Source organism: Zeugodacus cucurbitae, chromosome 3 (genome assembly GCF_028554725.1).
Source record: "Zeugodacus cucurbitae isolate PBARC_wt_2022May chromosome 3, idZeuCucr1.2, whole genome shotgun sequence".
In the NCBI taxonomy this organism is placed as follows: Eukaryota; Metazoa; Arthropoda; class Insecta; order Diptera; family Tephritidae; genus Zeugodacus; species Zeugodacus cucurbitae.
Genome location: NC_071668.1, coordinates 5941656 through 5963479, shown reverse-complemented (window position 1 = coordinate 5963479; position 21824 = coordinate 5941656). Strand labels below are relative to the sequence as shown.

The following is a 21824-nucleotide window of genomic DNA, read 5'->3' as shown; positions in this document are numbered from 1 at the left end:
TCTGATATTGACATCGTCCAAGCTTCTGCACCGTAGAGCAGGACGGGAATGATAAGCGACTTGTAGAGCTTGATTTTGGTTCGTCGAGAGAGGACTTTACTGTTCAATTGCCTACTCAGTCCAAAGTAGCACCTGTTGGCAAGAGTTATTCTGCGCTGGATTTCGAGGCTGACATTGTTCGTGTTGTTGATACTGATTCCCAGGTATACGAAATTATCTACGACTTCGAAGTTATCATTATCTGGTCGCAGCGAAGATACGCACACGCCTCTGTGCAGCAAAGAACGCCCGTCAACAAACACAAGGAAGGTTTGACGTCGAAAAGTCTCGCAGCGGAGAGAAAACAGACTGCCTACCTCGCAACGTTGCAAACGACCACAACACGTGCAGGATGGGATAGATACCGAGAGCTGAAGAGGGAAGCGAGACGCATCTGCAGACAAAAAAAGAAAGAGGCCGAAATGCGTGAGTACGAAGAGCTCGAGAAGCTGGCAGACAGAGGGAATGCTCGAAAATTTTATGAAAAAATGAAGCGACTTAACGAAGGTTTCAAGACCGGAGCATCCTCATGTAGAGACCAAGGTGGTAATCTGGTAACCGATGTCCAGGGCATACTGGGATTATGGTGGGAACACTTCTCCGACCTGCTGAATGGCAGTGAGAGTACAACAGCAGGAGATGGCGAGTCCGATTCCCCAATCGATGACGATGGAATAGCTGTTCCATTACCCGACCATGAAGAAATTCGAATAGCAATTACCCGCTTGAAGAACAACAAAGCAGCGGGGGCCGATAGATTACCGGCAGAACTATTCAAATACGGCGGCGAAGAACTGATAAGGTGCATGCATCAGCTTCTTTGCAAAATATGGTCGGAAGAAAACATGCCTGACGATTGGAATCTCAGTGTGCTCTGCCCAATCCATAAAAAGGGAGATCCCACAATCTGCGCCAATTACCGTGGGATCAGCCTCCTAAATATCGCATACAAGGTTCTATCGAGCGTACTGTGTAAAAGACTAAAGCCCACAGATATTCACCATGCGCCAAATCTTGGAGAAGACCCGTGAAAAGAGGATCGACACACACCATCTCTTTGTCGACTTTAAAGCTGCTTTCGACAGCACGAAAAGGAGCTGCCTTTATGCCGCGATGTCTGAATTTGGTATCCCCGCAAAACTAATACGGCTGTGTAAGTTGACGTTGAGCAACACCAAAAGCTCCGTCATGATTGGGAAGGACCTCTCCGAGCCGTTCGATACCAAACGAGGTTTCAGACAAGGTGACTCACTATCGTGCGACTTCTTTAACTTGATGCTGGAGAAAATTATAAGAGCTGCAGAGCTAAACAGGGAAGGTACAATCTTATACAAGAGTGTACAGCTCCTGGCGTACGCCGATGATATTGATGTCATCGGAAGCAACAACCGCGTCGTTTGTTCTGCTTTTTCCCGCATGGATAAGGAGGCGAAGCGAATGGGTCTGGAGGTGAATGAGGACAAGACGAAATATCTCCTGTCATCAAGCAAACAGTCAGCGCATTCGCGTCTTGGCTCCCACGTCACTGTTGACAGTCATAACTTCGAAGTCGTAGATAATTTCGTATACCTGGGAACCATGGTGTATATACATCTAATAATAGCACTAACAACAATATAAGATCTAATTTTAATTCCTAAAGTACCGAGAGGGTTGGCTTTATTGCCTAAAATCATGCTTTAAGCTCTTAACTACATCAAAACAGGGTGTAAATATGAATTAATAAACAAATATGAACTAATAATCCTATAATACAGTACGAATAAAAATTTTGTTTCCATTATTATTCATATTATGCACTCTGTCTTTATTTATTATATCGTTTTAACTTTGCAACAACCTGTAGTGCTTTAACTACGCTATTAGTTTACTTGTATATATAAAATAAAATGCTAAAGCATTTTTAATTTATTAATAATTAAAAAATAATATATTTTAATAAAAAATCAATTTAATTTTAATACACAAAATATCTTAACCACCATAACACCCTGTTGCACTGCATTATCAACAGCAACCTGACATTTTCGCGTTTGAATTTGTTTGACAGCTTGGCGCAAATTTCATACTTGAATTGGCTCTTTGTTTGATAATTTTATTTGCATTTATATACATATTTTGTGTTCTATAATATTTGCGTTTATAGAGTGAGAATATCAACAGTGTCAATATACAAATATACAATCGATGGCGCCTACCAAACACGCAAACGGAAGTGTGACTGCTGCAGCTCTGTCCACCTTTGGTGAATCTACAAATGATTCGGCCACACAACAGGCGCTCAGCTATGTGCGCGATTTTTGTACACATGCAACAAATTACCGAAACCAGCAAACCATTGAATCATTAGCGCTACTTAATCGTTCCGCTTCATTACTTAGCACAACTGTGCATCCACAATTGTTTAATCCTTTGCAGTTGGAAACATCGAAACTTTTCATCGATCTGCATGCGGTAATGGGCACTTTAGCTGCTGATTCCGATGCACTTTGGGCCTGCGTAGCATTGTTGCAACATTTAAGCCGTAATTTGACAGCACGTCGCGCATTAGTTGAGGATTTTCGTTTCGTACCGCTTTTATCTTTCGTGCTGAAACGTTCGCATGGCCAAGAGAAGATACAAAAATTATTAACGCTCATACAAGATCTAACATATGGCATACAAATAAGCTGGGAAGAACCATATTTAATAGTGCTGCTCGAACAGCTGGTAAACTTAATATACCAAGCCACTGAGGATAGTGAGGACACGCTGGCACAGTTGGCACTATCTGTGCTAATCAATTTGTGCTATAAAAATTTTGTAGTAATGTTTTTATTCTTGCGCTCGGTAAATATTTCGAATTTTACGAAACGCATACAAAGCTTTGGCATGTTGGCCAGTAAAATGTTGATAATACTCAGTGAGGATACCTATACACCCAATCAAAAGGATCTGGAGATATTTATACGTTCAACATTTGCTACAGTTGAGGAATGCATCAAAAGTTGGAATGTGCCATATTTACAGCATTTAATTGAATTTCTATTGGATTCAAAATCTCACACCTGTCTACATCGCTCAATGTTAAGCTATACACATTATTGTGAAGATGTGGAGCGGCTACTTAACGTATGTGTTTATATTAAATATTAATGATTTCATTTATGTGAACAATTGGTGCAATTTCAGCAATTGGAGTCATGTGGTCTGACAGATGAGGCAGACGAGCAGGTGTCCAAACAACAGCACACATGCCTGAGCTTAATTTTCAGACTGATACATTATGTACTAATACTGAGCACAATTCCTCAGATTGATGGTAAAGAAAATGTAATAAGTCTAGACTCAAATGTTCCAAGAATATTTGAATTACTTGGCAAGTGGCTTGATTCCGATATATGTGGCGTTGATACTGTGCATCTACTAAATGGCCTAATAACAATGGGTATTTATCTATACAACATCTAGTTATTTTTATTTTTTTATTTAATTGGTATAATTTTGTAACAGTTCCCAAGGAGTCAATACCAGCACGCATTGCTCGTGATCCCTCATACATCGTGCAATTAATTAGTACATCAGAAAAATCGGAGACCAGCGCCCGTCACATATCTGTAATACTACAACTGCTGTCATCGCTGCTACATCACCCAAAGACGGAGAAGTTGGTTTTGTCACGTATCACGGAGTCATATTTTGATAAAATGTTTGCACCGCTTATCAGCAGTGGCCGTTCAGATATACCGTTGAATGCAACAACACCAGAAGAGATCGAAAAATACACTTACTGTCTGCTATTATTGATCAATTTCGCTGGCGTCGCGAAGAAGGCATATTTTGAGAAATGTTGCACGCTCTTGCAGTTTCCAACCATACAAAATGCATTGGCACGTGCCATGGTCGGTGGCAGTGAGGAGGTGTGCGGCGCCGTTTTTCAAATTTCGCAATTCGAACGTTTTCCCCAAACTGAAGTGGCAAATGTAAGTGGTTATGGACTTCACTTTTATTAGTATATATGCATTAATCTTTTACATTCAATCAAATTTTCAAGCAAATCTCCAAACTAACACCCTACAAAGGTGTTGCTGGCAATACTAACGTCACTGCAGAGAGTGATCAATGGCAAAAGTTGAATATTATAATGAAAAGCCATAAAACTTTTGTTGGCAAGGAAATGGAAGAACGACTCAATGCGCTAATCGAAGTGATAAGCAATGCACATCGTAACAATCAAATACAGAATGTTGCAATGTCACAGATTATTGAATTGTTCAATTATAAAAGTGAAATTTTTAGTTGTTCTGAGAGTTGCATGCAAAGGCGTTTGGAAATTGCTAGTGAAGAGGTAAATTTTAAGATGTTTCGAATTTCGAATTTTTGATATTCGAATTTTTGATAATCGAATGTTTGAGTTTCGAATTTTTGAGCTTCGAATTTTTGATTTGATTTACGAAATTTTGATTTTCGAATTTTGGATGTTCGAATTTTTTATTTTCGAATTTTTGATTTTCGAAAATTTTATTTTCAATGTTTTTTTTAGATAACAAATTTAACACAACGCATCAATTTGCAAAATGCAGAGTTGCAAAAATATGAAATGATGAATTTCGAGCTGCACGTCAGTCAAGAGGGGTAAGCCAGATCGTAACATAATTAAGATTGCAAGTGTCATTTAATTAACATGTATTAATTTATCTACAGCTTACAAACACAATGCCAAGATTTAAAACAACAAAAAGACAATCTGAAACATAATTTGGCGAGTTTAATGAAAAAGTTATCCGAACAATCGGAGTCATTGCAAATAAGCGAAAAGCGCTTGACCGTTAAAGTCTCCGAAGTTATAGGTAATAAAGTAAAGATATTTGTTTATAATTTAATATTTAATTAAATACTTCAATATATAATTTTTAACATATACAATTTTTTTTAGTATTGCAAAAGGAGAATGGCGAGTTGAAGGAGGATTTGGCAACAAAGACCAAGGAACTGGAGAAAATGCAAACCAATACCAGAGAAAATGTAAAAACTGTTTTTTTAATTAGCTGCAAAATGTTTTTTTTTTTAATTTTTTTTTTGGTGAATAAGTCACAAAATGTTTTCTTAAATTTTTTTTTTTAATAAGTCACAAAATGTTTTTTTAAACTTTTTTTTTAATTTTTTTTATATTTTATTTAATTTTTTTATATTTTATTTAATTTTTTTTATATTTTATTTAATTTTTTTTTATATTTTATTTAATTTTTTCATATTTTATTTAATTTTTTTATATTTTATTTAATTTTTTTTTTATATTATATTTATTTTTTTTTTAATTTTTTTATATTTAATTTATTTTTTTTTTATAATTTATATAATTTTTATTTTTTTATTTCTTTTTTTTTATAATTTATATAATTTTTATTTTTTATTTCTTTTTTTTTTAATTTTTTTTTTAATTTTTTTTTAAATTTTTTATTTTATTTTTTATTATATTTTATTTTTTATTATATTTTTTTTTAATTTTATATTTAACTTTTTATCTAATTTTTTTATTTGAATAAGTCACAAAATGTTTTTTCAATTTTTTTTTTTTTTTTGGTTTAGGCAACGCGCATAGAAAAGCTGAAGAAGTCGATCGCTGCTTTCGAACTGGATATCAAAGAAAAATCACGTCTCATTGAAGAGCGTGAGCGCGAACTGAGCAAAACGTATAAGCTATACGAAGAGCAGAAGGACGCAAAGAAGAAATCCGACGATGTTATATCAGTGTTGGAGGCGCAAATTCAGGACAAAAACGAGCAAATACGCAATTACGAATTGGAGCTGAGTGAAACTGAAGAGTTACGCAAAACTATTATGAGTTTAATGGAGAGCAAAAAACCAAAACGAAAAACGTAAATCCAGGACTGGAAACTCTATAGCATGCTAACACATTAAAAAAAAAGTAAATTTTTATTAAGTTTAGTATTATTAGAAATATTTATTACTTTCTGTATAGAAAGCACGGAGCGTGTGAGAGTCGTGAGAAATTTTCGTTGTTAGAAATTATTTTACAATAGTAGTTCAGCGCTTATATTACTAAGTACATATTTAGTTAACATTTTATTACAATAATATACATACATACATTACGTTTGCATATTTCGTTTTTTAAATGTAATAATGAATATATTTCATTTACATTTTGTTTATACATAACATATAAATCTGTCAAAATAAATTTGAACAACCATCTTAACATGCATACCCAAACTACATGACTACAAAGGTTTTGTAAAATGTTTGCAAATGTGCTTCTATGAACAGCACCGCACACTGTTTAGTATCACTTGTTGTTACATTGAAAAATTGTTAAAGCTTTGTTTGTTTTTGATTTTTGTGTTTGTTTTTGTGTGTTTTTTTTTTTTTTGTAAAATTAGTAAATATTGCAAATTAAATTAAGAAAGGAAAAAATTATGTCAAATGCGCTGCAACCACTGCCAGTGTGAGCAGCAAGAGCACAGAGGCTATACTACGCGTACTCGAGTTGACCGTTCTACCTTCCACTTCGCTATCGCTGCCACCAAAGCGACGCGATTCGCGCTTCTCCGCTTTCTCACAGAGCGTACCGCAGTTGGCGTGTTCGCATATATCGCAAACAACGGATTTTGGTGCACGATAGAATTGACGCGCACGCCGAGCTGTAAATATTTACGGTTAATATACATATTGGTATACTGACTTTGGACTCACCATTGTCATAGTAATCGTACATGACTACTGGCACCAGCTGATGACCGGTCACTTTTACAGTTTTGTAAGCATGCAAAGTGGGGCAAACTTCTCGTCTATCCAAGTAGTCGAAGTAAATCACAACAACTGTATTGCGACGTTGCGTCTCTACACGCTGGAAATCAGGTGAAATATATTTAATTTAAATAGTTTTTATAGTACTAACGTCTTTACCTTAATTCTTTCGCTGGATTCCAGTGTGGGCAGTGTTGCAGTGTCCACCACAAAGCCACTGGGTAAATATATCTCCATGACTGCCATATTGGAGCGACTAGCATCACCCTCTACGGACACGAAACTAAGTAAAAAGAACAAAAACAACAAAAAATTATTATGAAATCTTGAAGACTTGTAAAACACTCACCTCGCACAAGCCGATAGATGCAGGTAATCCGAATGCGAATTACGATTCACTGTCGGATCTAATACGAATCGTGGCCATGCGCTCGTCACATTCGTATTGTAAGTGTAACTCAATTGCGCGAACGCCGTGCCACGCCCTGTAGCCGATATGGTCACATTTCTTATGGTATTCGGTAGCTGTACGTGCAAGATTTCGTATGAAAATTTGTAATATATAGAACATAGTGTAGCAATGGCAAACTCACCTCATAGCTTTGTAGCGCCAGTGAATTCTGCGCATTCACATTCAGCATTGTCTCGACACCCTGTCCATACTGCACACTGATCTGCACATTATTCGCTTGACTGGAAAAGCGTTCGGCGAAGGCCATCAGTGCTTGTATGCCCACCACAGTGTCTTGTGAGGAGACGAAACCACCAAAAGCATTACGCTGATCCGCCAGCCACTTGAGCACTGGCAAAGCATCGCCGATCAGATTGTTTTCGAGCAGTGCGAGTGCGGCATACGAAGAGATCTCAATGTTGACCGAGCGTGTGCGATTGTACCAAGGTGAGGGCCCTTCGGCGGTTGGTGCGGTTTTATTCCACCACTTTTTGCCATCTGAAAAAATGTTAATAGTCGCTTGCAACGGTTAATAGTCGGTTCACAGTTTAAATGTGTAAACAAACCTTCATTGACGGCCAACGAGTCGAGTCGTTGCAGAAAAGCGCTTTTGGAGTTGTGATTGGCGCGCGATAACACGTATGTGCCAATGGCTGTGGCATGCAAATCGTTGGAATTGTCCAAACCACGTGTTAAGTAGTCCAAAGCTTTGTTGAGCAGGTTCGTGTACTCGGGATATGCTTTCTATGGAAATGCGAAGTGAGATTATTATTATATTGTTTTATAAATTAATTTTTAGTTTTGTTTCGAATTTAAATTAATCTTAACTGAAAACTTATACAGTTTAACTTCCCTAACTTGAATCACCATAATCTACAAACAAACTTCGAGTTAGAGAGACTTCGAGTTATCGAAGCTAATTTGTATGGAAATTGACTTCTATTGCCAATTCAAGAGTTCGAGTTATGGAAGTTCAACTGTAATTTCACATACCACATTCTCTATGAAGGCCAACGTTACAAATGCCGTTAAACTCAAACCGTCATCACCGAAATCCTCGAATACATCGCCACTCTCTTCGAAACCGCCATTCGCATTTTGTGTGCTAACTAAATATTCCAAAGCACTCTTCACAATCGCCTCATCAATGTAAATGTGTGGCGCAGCCTGCCGCAACGCGCGTGCCACATAAGCGGTTAACCAGGTAGAACCACGCTTCTGCTCTATACCAAAAGCGCTGAAAGCACCGTTCATGTGTCTGTAGTAGAGCAAATGTTGATAGCCCACTTCCAGATTGCGTTTGATACGCATTTCAATCGACGGTGTCAGTTGACTGATACGCTAGAATATTTATTTTAATAAACATTTAATGCTAATAAGTTGGTGAGCAAAAACATTTAACCGTTTTAATTCTTACTTGCAGATAACGTAGTACCAATAGGTTGGGCATAAAATGTACCATCGTCTGTTCACCACAACCCGTGGGCAGCACAATTAAATGCTCTATATTCCCCAATAAACTACCTATAACATCACCGACAGCGGTCACTTGTATTCGGGTGGAGTCGGCAATCGCATTACGTGGCACCTTCACGCTGATATTCGTTTTGGTTTGTGGGCTTGAGCTGAGCTCAAAGAGGAAACCATGATTAACTGTTTCCATAGCACCGGGATATTCAACGAGTAGCGTTGTTTCGATTGTGTCGGCAGCCAGTTGAGAGTTCGCGACAGCCTTAACATTAATGGCGCCGACACGTTTAGGCTTCACAATAAAAGCGACTGGTTTAGCAGATTGAGCAAGCACACGCACTTTACGACTTCTATACAATTCGATTTCTAGAATGAAGATGATGCAGTTGTGGTATGTAAAAAAGTATATTGGTACTTACTTGGTGTGGGATCGCCGTTGCTGTCGAGTTGTGGAAATTCAAACTCCTGTGCGGTATTGTAAAATGTTACTTCCACATCCAAATCGGCATCTTTATTGTTCGTGATAACGAATGGCAAAGCGATAGTCTCTCCTGCATGCGTCAAACAAGTTAAACGTATAAGAAAAGTGTAAGAAAAATGCATGTGTTTCAGTATCGTAATTACCCTTTCTAATCGAATATGGCATTTCGGTGGTAATATAAAATTCCTTATAAGACTGCAGTGTTTTCGTTGACTTCGTCAAACCCAAACCGGTTATTGGATCCAATGAAAATGCGGACAGCGACCATGAAGTCATGGAGCTGGGTATACGACGATGTAAAGTCGTGCGTCCCTCATTGCCCGCCGACATGTTGAGGAAGAGCCAAGTGTCAGCCGGTTCGTGCATCAAATATATGCGTGGATTATGCCAATAGGGTTTCGGTGTGTAGGAGAAGGCATAACGACCCTTACCCGGTGCCAAAGTATTCACCTCGATGTGATGTGCGGGACCTATATCGGTCTTTCGTATTGTCGTCAACTTATTGTCATCATCATCATCATAATCGCGCAGCAAATTCGGTGTGGTTTCTGGTTCTGAGATTGAAGTAAACGGTCATTGCATGAAAACATACTAGCGCTTTGGTGCTTACCCTTTTCTATTATGAAATCAGCATTCGACATTGTTATAACGCCCGATTCCTTACCAGGCGAACCGCGTTGTGTATTGACATCACGCAGTTCGTAGGTGCTTAACGCAGCCATAAGACCCTCATAACTAAGATCGTTACCTGAAATTGATGGATTATGTTTGCAGTTATTGATGGGAGTTTTGGACGTAAAATTTCCTTGCTTTACCTTTTCTTATATTCGCCGCATTTTGATCAACTAGCATTAGTCCCACATAGGAGTATGGCTTTGTTGTGATTGTTATATCGATGTCTTGTCCTGGTGGTGCCTTAAGCGGTGCTTCAACTTGCACCTATCAAAGGAATTGGTAAATAACAAAATATAATTATTTATAAATTTTTTTCTAAGAAATATCTTTTAATATTTTTGTAATTAATTATTTTTTATATTTTTATGTTAAAAAACAAAAAATAATTTAATATTTTTGTACTTAAGAATTTTTTTTTTAATTTTTTGGAATTAATTATTTTTATATTAAAAAACAAAAATAATTTAATATTTTTGTATTTAAAATTTTTGTTTATATTTTTGTAATTAATTATTTTTTATATTTTTATATTAAAATACAAAAATAATTTAATATTTTTGTAATTATATAATTTTTTTTATATTTGTAATTAATTATTTTTTATATTTTTATATTAAAAAACAAAAAATAATTTAATATTTTTTATTAAAAATATTTTTTTTTAATTTTTTAGAATTAATTATTTTTTTTTATTTTTATATTAAAAAAGAAAAATTAATTAAATATATTTTTATTTAAATTTTTTTTTAATTTTTTGGAATTAATTATTTTTTATATTTTTGTTTAAAAAAACAAAAAATAATTAAATATTTTTGTAATTAAAAAAATATTTTTTTATTTTTGTATTTAATTTTTCTTATATTTATATTAAAAAACAAAAAATAATTTAATATTTTTGTATTAAAAAAAAATATTTTTTATATTTTTGTTTAAAAAAACAAAAAATAATTAAATATTTTTGTATTTAAAAAAATATATTTTTTTTATTTTTGTAATTAATTATTTTTTATATTTTTATATTAAAAAACAAAAATAATTGAATATTTTTGTATTTAAATAATTTTTTTTATTTTTTTGTACTCATATTAAATTATTTTTGTTTTTAAAATTTTTGTTTATATTTTTGTAATTAATTATTTTTTATATTTTTATATTAAAATACAAAAATAATTTAATATTTTTGTAATTATATAATTTTTTTTATATTTGTAATTAATTATTTTTTATATTTTTATATTAAAAAACAAAAAATAATTTAATATTTTTTATTACAAATTTTTTTTTTAATTTTTTGAAATTAATTATTTTTTTTTTATTTTTATATTAAAAAACAAAAATTAATTAAATATATTTTTATTTAAAATTTTTTTTTTAAATTTTTTGGAATTAATTATTTTTTATATTTTTGTTTAAAAAAACAAAAAATAATTAAATATTTTTGTAATTAAAAAAATATTTTTTTATTTTTGTATTTAATTTTTCTTATATTTATATTAAAAAACAAAAAATAATTTAATATTTTTGTATTTAAAAAAATATTTTTTTATATTTTTATATTAAAAAACTAAAAAATAATTGTTATTTTTGTATTTAAAAAAATATTTTTTTTTTATTTTTGTAATTAATTATTTTTTATATTTTTATATAAAAAAACAGAAATAATTGAATATTTTTGTATTTAAATAATTTTTTTATTTTTTTGTACTCAAAAAAAATTGATATTTTTGTATTTAGAAAAAAAATATTTTTTTTTTTATATTTTTGTATTTTTTACTCACATTGTTTATCAAAGTGTGCTCAAATTCGATCACTTGCTCATCATAGATAAATTCACCATTTACCACCATATAGATGAGTAATTTAGCGCGCGGCATCATAGCAAATGTGGACAAAAATTTAAAGGTATGATAGTTACTGTTATCCACCTAACAATAATTTATTTAATTATTTATTTATTAGTCACAAATTGTGCCGGTTATCAATAACAATGGCTATAGAAATCTTACTTGTACAGCATGAGTTGTTATAATATCGCCACGCCCTACAATTTGATACACGAAATACTTCATGGGTTCATTAGAACGTACAGCTACAGCGACATCCTGATTTATCGTGGGCCTACGCAAATAAAATGAAAAAATCGGTTTAAGATTTCTTTATATTATTTTGTATTACTTACTTGTCATTCAATACTTTTGCGGTAATATAATTTTTGCTATGCAAGTGCTTACGTGGTATTTTACCGACATCTGTGATAATGCCGATATAGTTCACCTGTGGGGAAGAGGATTTGAAATGTTATTCTATTATCGATATATGTCGAGATATGTCTTATCTGCAAATATCTAATGCAGCAAATACATTTTTTTCTAATTTAAGCCGTTCACTCTCCTCAACTTACAATAACCGAATGATATTCATCCTTATCGCCTTCTGGTACCGTAAATTTCATTTTAAATTCACCATTTGTATTGATGCCATATGCAGTTTTGTTGTACATCTCACTACTGCCATAGACATTAGTGAGATATGCGGTCGCCTCGGGTGGGAAGTCCTTGAGTTGAGCACCATCATTGCGTACAACCTTTGCCTAAAAATATCATTCAGTTTAGAAATTTAGATTTCAATAAAATTTATTAAGATCAAAGAATCTTAATTTTGAATTTACTTACCGTCACCTCAAATGGCACACCAGGTATATAATAGCTAGGAATTCGTACAGTCTCAACACGGTAAGCATCTAAATGTACCGTTATCACAGTGGAGAAATTCTGCACCGAACCAGTGGACTTTTCTTCAACTAACGCATCCAACAAGTATTCGCGTTCGTAATCCTCCTTCAGCTTGAGCTCATCACGTATATCGAACTCTAGAAAAGCATTACCGTCGATGGGCACTACTTTTCTCGTAATCAAATCATTAACGAACGGTTGCAATGAACCGAAGAAGGTTGGGTAAATGGAGAGTGTAGCCTCGCCTTTAATTGGTTCACCGTAGGCATAACTAGAAATATACGAATTTTGTATTAGATATGCATTTAATGTCGGCATAAGTCACATAAGTCAGTTGCAATAGAACAACCATTTCGCTTCACGAACTGAGCTATACATACTTCTGCGCTATGCGTACTTACTGTGCCTTGATGGTGGCGCGTATTTTGCCATCCTTGTAGATTGCATGTTTCGCTGTGTCTATGTCCACCACGAATTTTGGCAAAATATACTCAATCACCTCGAAAGTGCTGCGGTGAGACTCTTCCATCACCTCAACGTTCAGCGACCATTCACCCATTTTTGGATAGTCCGACAATTGTAGCTCATTGCTATAAACGGCATTCGTTAGACGTATATCGCGGTAGTTTTGTATGATATTGTCGCCAGCATCACGTATTATTAGCTGCACACGTCCAATATTTCGTGCGGGCTTCAAATTGGCATCCAAAACCAGCACACGATAATGCACCAAATCACCAGGCCGATAAATGGCTTTGTCGGTTTGCACCAATACTGTGAACTGTTTTGTGTCAAAGTTCAGCTGCGTTTCATTGGTGAATATGGCGCCACTGACACCCTCAGCGGTTAAGTTGTAGCGATCGCGTTTCAGCGCCGGTATCTAATGTTGGGTATAAAGTTGGGATAATTTATAGATACAGTAAAAATGGTATATTTAAATACCTCAAAAAGCACCAGCTCCGTTGAGTATGGTCGCACTTCTGCAAATTTAAAATCGGTATAGCTGCTACCAATTATGCCCAGCTTCACTTTGACAGGTTCCGGCGACTTATGTACACTTACAGCGACATGATACTGTGAGTTGGGCCGCAGTGTGTTGGGCGCAATTATTGAATAGATACTGTAGGCAGAAAATGAAACAAAATATAATATTATATTATACCAATATATAATTATTGCTAATTTAAATCCAGTTGATAGGGGTAACGTGTCCAAAATAGTCGATTGTGATTTAAAAAGCCTTAAAAACCATTCCAACAGTCTTGACGCGGAAAGTTTTCACCGCAAGTTCCAGAGAAAATTCGTAGACTGTTTACATCGCAATTATGACTCAAATTTATTAAGGAAGAAATATAACTTAATTTAATAAATTGTCTCATACATTAATCGAATAATGACATCTCATAAATATACTTATCTACAAATTAAATATTGAAATGAAAAAATAAAATTGATTTTCAATATTTTAATAGACTTTTCGCACAGCCAAATTAATTTAATGCATTAAGTTTATAATTGAGAAATCAGTTTTTGCCTTTCGCACAGCCGGTTACACGTTTAATGATTAGCTGTTATACATTTTTTTGCTGTTCATTAGAACTTTATCAAACGACAAATAAATTTCCAGCGTGGTCAACAACCCACAGAGTTGCATTCCGGTTTTAAGATGATTTGTATTCAATTAAAAATTAATGTAGTAAAATAAGATTTTTCTTTTGTATGGCAAATCGTTCTTCGTTCAAATTCGTTTTGACGATGGAATAGATGTTCCATTACCCGACCATGAAGAAATTCGAATAGCAATTACCCGCTTGAAGAACAACAAAGCGGCGGGGGCCGATGGATTACCGGCCGAGCTATTCAAATACGGCGGCGAAGAACTGATAAGGTGCATGCATCAGCTTCTTTGTAGAATATGGTCGGAAGAAAGCATGCCTGACGATTGGAATCTTAGTGTGCTCTGCCCAATCCATAAGAAGGGAGACCCCACAATCTGCGCCAACTACCGTGGTATAAGTCTCCTCAATATCGCATATAAGGTTTTGTCGAGCGTATTGTGTGAAAGACTAAAGCCCACCGTCAACGAACTGATTGGACCTTATCAGTGTGGCTTTAGACCTGGAAAATCCACAATGGACCAGATATTCACCATGCGCCAAATCTTGGAAAAGACCCGAGAGAGAAGAATCGATACTCACCATCTTTTTATCGATTTTAAAGCTGCCTTCGATAGCACGAAAAGGAGCTGCCTTTATGCCGCGATGTCTGAATTTGGTATCCCTGCAAAACTAATACGGCTGTGTAAGTTGACGTTGAGCAACACCAAAAGCTCCGTCAGGATCGGGAAGGACCTCTCCGAGCCGTTCGATACCAAACGAGGTTTCAGACAAGGTGACTCGCTATCGTGCGACTTCTTTAACTTGATGCTGGAGAAAATTATAAGAGCTGCAGAGCTAAATAGAGAAGGTACAATCTTCTACAAGAGTGTACAGCTCCTGGCGTACGCCGATGATATTGATATCATCGGAAACAATTGGCGAATGGATGAAAGTGCCCCAGCTCTGAAAGTTTTCGATGCAGTACCCGCTGGTGGAAGCCGAGGAAGAGGGAGACCTCCACTCCGGTGGAAGGACCAGGTGGAGAAGGACCTGTCTTCACTTGGTATTACCAATTGGCGCCAAACCGCCAAAAGGAGAGATGCGTGGCGCACTGTTGTGGACTCGGCTATAACCGCGTAAGCGGTTTCTACGCCAGTTAAGATTAATCGAATAACATATTTTGATTATGCTTGATAATACTGCTATTGACTAATGAAATCTCATAAATATACATATATAAATAAAATATTGAAATAAAAAAGTTGTATTTTACAGTTACTCAAATCGAGATATTTTACACTCAATTAAGTCGGTTAATTAAGGAAATTAGAAAAATATCTACACTATTTGTCAGTTTACTCAATTAATGACTGTCTGTAACCATTATCTGATAACATATCAAGACTATATAGATCAGAAATACCGAATCCGCTACTTAAGGGGGGTAAGGTTTGTTTCGTCGAAAAAAGACCTTTTTTCACGAATTTTTTTTAGAAAAAATTATTGCTGTAGGTTTATTTTATTTATTATTATATGAAAGTACAACATTTGAAGGATACTTAAAAGAAGTTTTATCGAATAATAGCGAAGAATAACGGATTTATCGTCGATCTCTGCAGGCACCTCGAAAAGAAGTTTTTGTGCGGTGACCAGCCTACAGCATCACTGGATCATCTGAATTCAAAAAATCAAAATGCTTTCTTTAGTTTATTAGTTTATCTTTTAATTGACGTCGAGTTTTTTTAATTTTTCAATTTTCCAATTTTTGGTACCATTTTCAAGCCAAAATGACGATTTTAGACCAAAAATTTACCTATTTGTTGTTGTAAAATTGTTAGTAATTAAAAAAAAAAAAAATGGAAAAACTCAACGTCATTCGAGAGCTATATACATATGTATATGTAGAATATTTGTACAAAATTTCAAAACGATCGATGCAGTAGTTTTTTCTGTAGGCTGGTCACCGACTTTAAAAATGACATATTTGGGAAAATCGATTCAAAGTTTTGTACACTCAGCGCAGGTAGCTGGAAGGCGCGCAAACCTAAGTTAGAGGTACTGTTATTCAACCTGCTGTAATTTCGTCAGTTTTTCTCCGAATGACCTAAAACTTTAACACAATATTCTTAAGATGTTGATGGTTCAGAAAAAAAATAAAAAAAAGGAAAAAAAAGTTGTCAAACCTTACCCCCGCTTAATTGAGTAGCAATTAGTGTAATCGTTTTGCTAATTGACTTAATTAAGTGAATGAAGTAAAATATTATTTTTTTTTGCTTTACATATTTGCTGCTCATAAAATGCATTTCCCTTTTCGAGTTGGTTTTAAATTTATTGGTTCCTTCATTTAGCGGATAACTATTCATATTGTATTCACATGCAAATTGAAATAGCTGCGCCATTAACCACAATATATGTATGTGAATGTATTGTTATCAATCCCTGCGCGGAAGCGGACGTACATACATAATTATCATAATTGTGCAAACTGTTGCAAGTTTGTGCAAATATGGTATACCTTGGGAGCTGCATGTAAACAAAACATTGTTCACATGGTTCACCGATAATTATAATAATCATTTGTTCGGCGTATTATAAAATATTATATTTTTGAAATGCAGTGTTATCTGTAGGTTTATATGTATGCATATGGATTCAATTATTTGCTTGTGCTGTTAGCGATAAGCAAGATATTTTTTTTTAATTTTTTGATTGCATCAAATCAGTTGTGTAAAAGCGTCTCACCCTAGCGCATTTATTATTATTATAAATTATTTTTTTAACGCCAAAGTTTTATATGCGGTTTAATTAAGCTTGCTTTTTGACCAGAAATATTTTTCCCACAGCAACACCAAAAGAAACCGTATTTAATTATTACTTTTTTTTTGTGTCTGTGCTAAATTCCAGTCTGCAATACAAGCGCATATACATATGTACAGACATATGGACATTATTTTCTGCTATTTATGTGCACATACTCTGTATTTATGTTTTTCTTTTCTTTTATTTTGCAACTAGCGGTCTTCTAACTGGACATATCTATGACTCGTGAACATTTTTGGTCAGATTAAGTTACCACTCGTAATAGCAGACGTAGCGCTGGCGTATTTCACTTTACATACATACTATATATAAGGTACATATAAAAAAACATTTGTGCTTTTTGTGCTTATAACCACAAATAAATAATTATGTAGGAAGCAGCTGACTGTGAAGCATGTGGGATTGATCGAAAATGGTAAGGGTAAGTCCTAACAGTCAATAGTTACAGTTTGCTAGATATTTACAAGCTGATATATGTACATATGTATTGTGTACGCATTCTAATGTTATATGCGGCTTACAACAATAGTGCAATTGGGTCAACGGTTGAAAGTTACCAATGAAATTATTATTATTTTTCAGTAAATTGAATATTTGAAAAATTTTGAAAACTTATACATATTAAACGGTATTCATTATTTTAATGTTTTTATTTTATTTTGTCATACAAAACAATCAGTGAAACCCGATTTGACCGCAGTTGCCACAAGCGCTTTGATTATCTATTATGTAAGAAGAAGAAGGAGAAATGAATTATGTTTCCTATTGCAAAGTGTAAAATTGCCAGAGACCATTAAGTTTCGCAACTGCTGCGTATCGAAAAAGAAATCGTTGTGGCCAATTAAAGTTAATAATAATCAATTTTTGTTTTGTAGCTATATAAACATACACATATATGTACATCTGCACATATAAAATGCTATATGTATTATATGTGATGTGTTCAAAAAATAATGGGAATTTTGAAATTTAAAATTTCACGGGTTTGGAGATTAGACACACATTGTTGCTTATTCGTGAATTCTTTTCCAAAAATAATACTTTAACAATGACTCAGGCTCCCTGTGAGATTTTTCTATTTCCAAAAGTAAAGAGAACCTTAAAGTATCGTCGTTTTACAAGCATTGGAAAATTGAATCTTTCAAAAGAAGTAGCCAAAGGCAATTTCAAAAATCGTGATTAAAAAGTGTATCGACGATTGGAAGAAGCGCTGACATAAGTGCATAATATCAAATGCAGACTATTTTGAAGGCGACAACATTAATGTAGACGAATTAATATAATATATATTTTTCAAAAATCGAAATTCTAATCGTTATTTTTTGAACACCACATACGTGTGTATGTGATTGGCGTTGAACCGTTTAGCCGGTTATAGCTGAATCGATGAGAGCGCGCCACTCCTCGCTTTCCTTAGCAATTCGGCGCCAGTTAGAGATTCCAAGTGTAACCAGGTCGCTCTCCACCTGATCGCTACAACGGAGAGGAGGGCTTCCCCTTCCTCGGCTTCCTCCTGCAGGTACTGCATCGAACACTTTCAGAGCTGGAGTGTTTTCGTCCATACGGATAACATGACCTAGCCAGCGTAGCCGCTGTCTTTTTATTTGCTGAACTATGCCAATGTTGTCGTATAACTCGTACAGCTCATCGTTCATCGTCTGCGGTATTCGCCGTTGTCAATGCTCTGAGGTCCATAAATCTTGCGCAAAATTGTCCTCTCAAAAACTCCTAGTCTCATCTGATGTTGACATCGTCCAAGTTTCTGCAACGTAAAGCAGGACGGGAATGATAAGCGACTTGTAGAGCTTGATTTTGGTTCGTCGAGAAAGGACTTTACTTTTCAATTGCCTACTCAGTCCAAAGTAGCACCTGTTGGCAAGAATGATTCTGCGCTGGATTTTGAGGCTGACATTGTTGGTGTTGTTGATACTAGTTCCCAGGTATACGAAATTATCTACATCTTCGAAGTTATGACTGTCAACAGTGACGTGGGAGCCAAGACGCGAATGCGCCGACTATTTGCTTGATGACAGGAGATATTTCGTCTTGTCCTCATTCACTTCCAGACCATTTTGCTTCGCCTCCTTATCCATGCGGGAAAAAGCAGAACAAACCTTCCTTCCGATACCAATATCATCGTCGTACGCCAGGAGCTGTACACTCTTATAGAAGATTGTACCTTCTCTATTTAGCTCTGCAGCTCGTATAATTTTTTCCAGCATCAAGTTAAAGAAGTCACACGATAGTGAGTCACCTTGTCTGAAACCTCGTTTGGTATCGAACGGCTCGGAGAGGTCCTTCCCAATCATGACGGAGCTTTTGGTCTTGCTCAACGTTAACTTACTTCACATTTTCTTCAAAGTATATATATGATTTAATTTGAAATAAAATCAGATATATAAGTACATATGTATATTTAATATACATATACTTATATAAAGTTTAGTATAAAAATATTGCCAAAGCAAAAAAATCATTTTAACTCTCTTACACATATTCACAACTTAAAGATATTTATTTAATAAAGTAAAAAAATGAATTTCGCAGCTGTCATGAGACTCCGAATTGTAGAAATTCGAAATATTTTAAACCGGTGTAGGCAGCTGTTATATATATATCATACACAAATATGCACATAACTTTATTTGTACGCCAGTTAATTACTGAAAAGTATTTTATTTAAATATATATAAAAAAGATTTTACGAAAACCTACATGATGTCTCATGATATTTTGCAATTATAAGAACGTAGTTTACACATACATTTTGTTTCCTATTAAAGAAAAGTTTCAATGACTGCTTAACGCATAGTTTGCCTACATGTAGGCGTATATAGCACTTCAATAACAATTGCAAAAATTAAAAAAAAAAAATAAAATAAATAAAATAAAATAAAAAACCAAAAAAAAATACAAAAAATTACAGAAAAATAAATCAAGTTGACTCGTTATTAATTATTTGTTTTTTTTTTTTTTTATAACAGTTAAGTATTAACACTGTCATAAGAATTTGTGTGGAATTCCATGATTTCATGATTTCATTCCGCTTCAGTTCTTGTTTTTCTGCATTTGTTTCATTTTTGCCGTTTCTTGCTGTTACCCATTTCTGTTGTTCGCTTAATTTGCGCGTTCGTCGCTTAAGTCTTTTGTTTCGTCAGAGCATGCGGCAAACGGCCGCACACTAAAGTACACATTGCGCTCCGTATGAGATCACTTCATGACCAAAAACAAGTCAACACGCGATGAATGCGATTTTAAAGTAAAACTTTTGGAATGACTCAATGTTAAATACATATAAATATAATATAACACGACAATTGGGAGAACATTGCAAATAGGTATCTATTGTGAAAAACAAATAGAAACAAATGAACAGGGAATGTGACAAATTTGCATTATTGTAACGTGACTAGCAGCTGTAACAACAAAGTTTACAACAACAATTTCATTCATCTACTAACTATGTGCACATATTGAACGTGAGTTGTAACACCTACGTGCACTCATATATGTACATACATATGTAAATAACAATTTGCTACACAAGCGAGCACTCGTCATTCTCATACATTCCAAACACTCTGCTCAAATTGCTCTGCATTTTCGTCTCACAATTCTAATGCATACACAAACACTTTTCACGCGGCGACTACTTACTGTGCTTTTTGTATAATTTCATATTTACATAATTATATGCATATTTGTATACATATGTACATAGGTACATATATAATAAGTCAAACCATTTTTGTACTGACCCCTGAGCAGCTGTCAACTGTGCGCGTTGCAGCAGCGTTGCAAGGAAGACGAACAGCACCAAGTTGAGGCGGTGGTGGCAGCGGCAGTTGAGCGGCACTTTACACTGATAACATAACATATTTTGTTTTTGTTTTTTATTTTTTATTTTTTTTATACTAACTGATCACAATAACTGCAAATACGATTGTTTACAGCCGACACATGAACATACATATGCACACGTATAACTTTACAATATCGCGTATTTATTTATAAACTATATATTAAGCTTTATAATTGAAATTTTGTTAGGTTTCTTAATGCCAGCTTTAGACTTTTGTGGTTGTGGTTGATGTGGTGTTTGTTTGTTTCTAAGATACTCGCTGTGTATGTGTGTGTGTGCACAGCGCGTTTGTTGTTGTTGTTGTTAAATTGATGCGATGATGCGATCACTGCTACGCTCATTGGCTAATTCACCGTTCACAATTGGCATTTTCTTATTAAACAATCTCATTGACTTAATTTGTATGCGTTGGCTTGCAACCCTTCATTAAATATGCATGTATATATATCTATACTTTTGTGCGTGTTTTGCAATTGTCGTATTTTGTAATACACATATACACATATACACATTCACATTCACAGCTACTCTACTCACAACGTAACTCGCGTTTACTGTGCGCCAGCGCTTTTAGCGGATTTATGTGTTGTTCGCGTGTTGCGTTCCGTTTCGATACTGATTTTGACCATGCTAAGTGTTCGCAATGAAACTGGCAGCAATGCTGGTAAGCTGGTATTTGGTGTTGAGCTTTTTTTTTTTAATAGCCGGTAAGTTAAGTTATTGTGTCGCTAAAGCTCTTTTGCGTTGCAAAGTTCAAAACCATTTGCCGATCTTCATATGTGTGGGTTTTGGTCTTTGATTTGAATATGTAACTTTATTTGGTTTAATTAATTAATATTGTAGACTTTTGGAGATTTCTCTATAAATGTCTACTAAATTTAAATAAACTATTTGCAATTTTATACGCTGCCCGCAGTGCTAACAAATATTACTCAATTTTCGTTTT

General features: G+C 34.6%; 2 protein-coding genes across 2 annotated transcripts; one reads left to right on the top strand and one right to left on the bottom strand.

The window, feature by feature from the left end:
- Positions 1–2055: 2055 nt before the first annotated feature.
- LOC105214206 (uncharacterized) lies at positions 2056–6249 on the top strand. Its single transcript, XM_054226314.1, has 8 exons — positions 2056–3150; positions 3211–3466; positions 3532–4001; positions 4073–4366; positions 4562–4653; positions 4723–4868; positions 4955–5043; positions 5608–6249. The coding sequence occupies exons 1-8, from the start codon at positions 2227–2229 to the stop codon at positions 5899–5901; spliced, it is 2565 nt and encodes an 854-aa protein (XP_054082289.1). The 5' UTR covers positions 2056–2226; the 3' UTR covers positions 5902–6249.
- A 207-nt stretch (positions 6250–6456) lies between these two features.
- Positions 6457–21813, bottom strand: LOC105214205 (thioester-containing protein 1 allele R1). Its single transcript, XM_029041598.2, has 21 exons — positions 21416–21813; positions 20775–21299; positions 13541–13718; positions 13000–13478; positions 12539–12869; positions 12268–12456; positions 12046–12140; positions 11873–11984; positions 11645–11791; positions 10007–10130; positions 9802–9939; positions 9335–9745; positions 9130–9261; positions 8658–9076; positions 8234–8581; positions 7807–7984; positions 7383–7738; positions 7139–7314; positions 6949–7072; positions 6736–6889; positions 6457–6683 (listed from the first exon to the last, which is right to left on the bottom strand). The coding sequence occupies exons 2-21, from the start codon at positions 20891–20893 to the stop codon at positions 6457–6459; spliced, it is 4437 nt and encodes a 1478-aa protein (XP_028897431.2). The 5' UTR covers positions 20894–21299; positions 21416–21813.
- Positions 21814–21824: the final 11 nt, after the last annotated feature.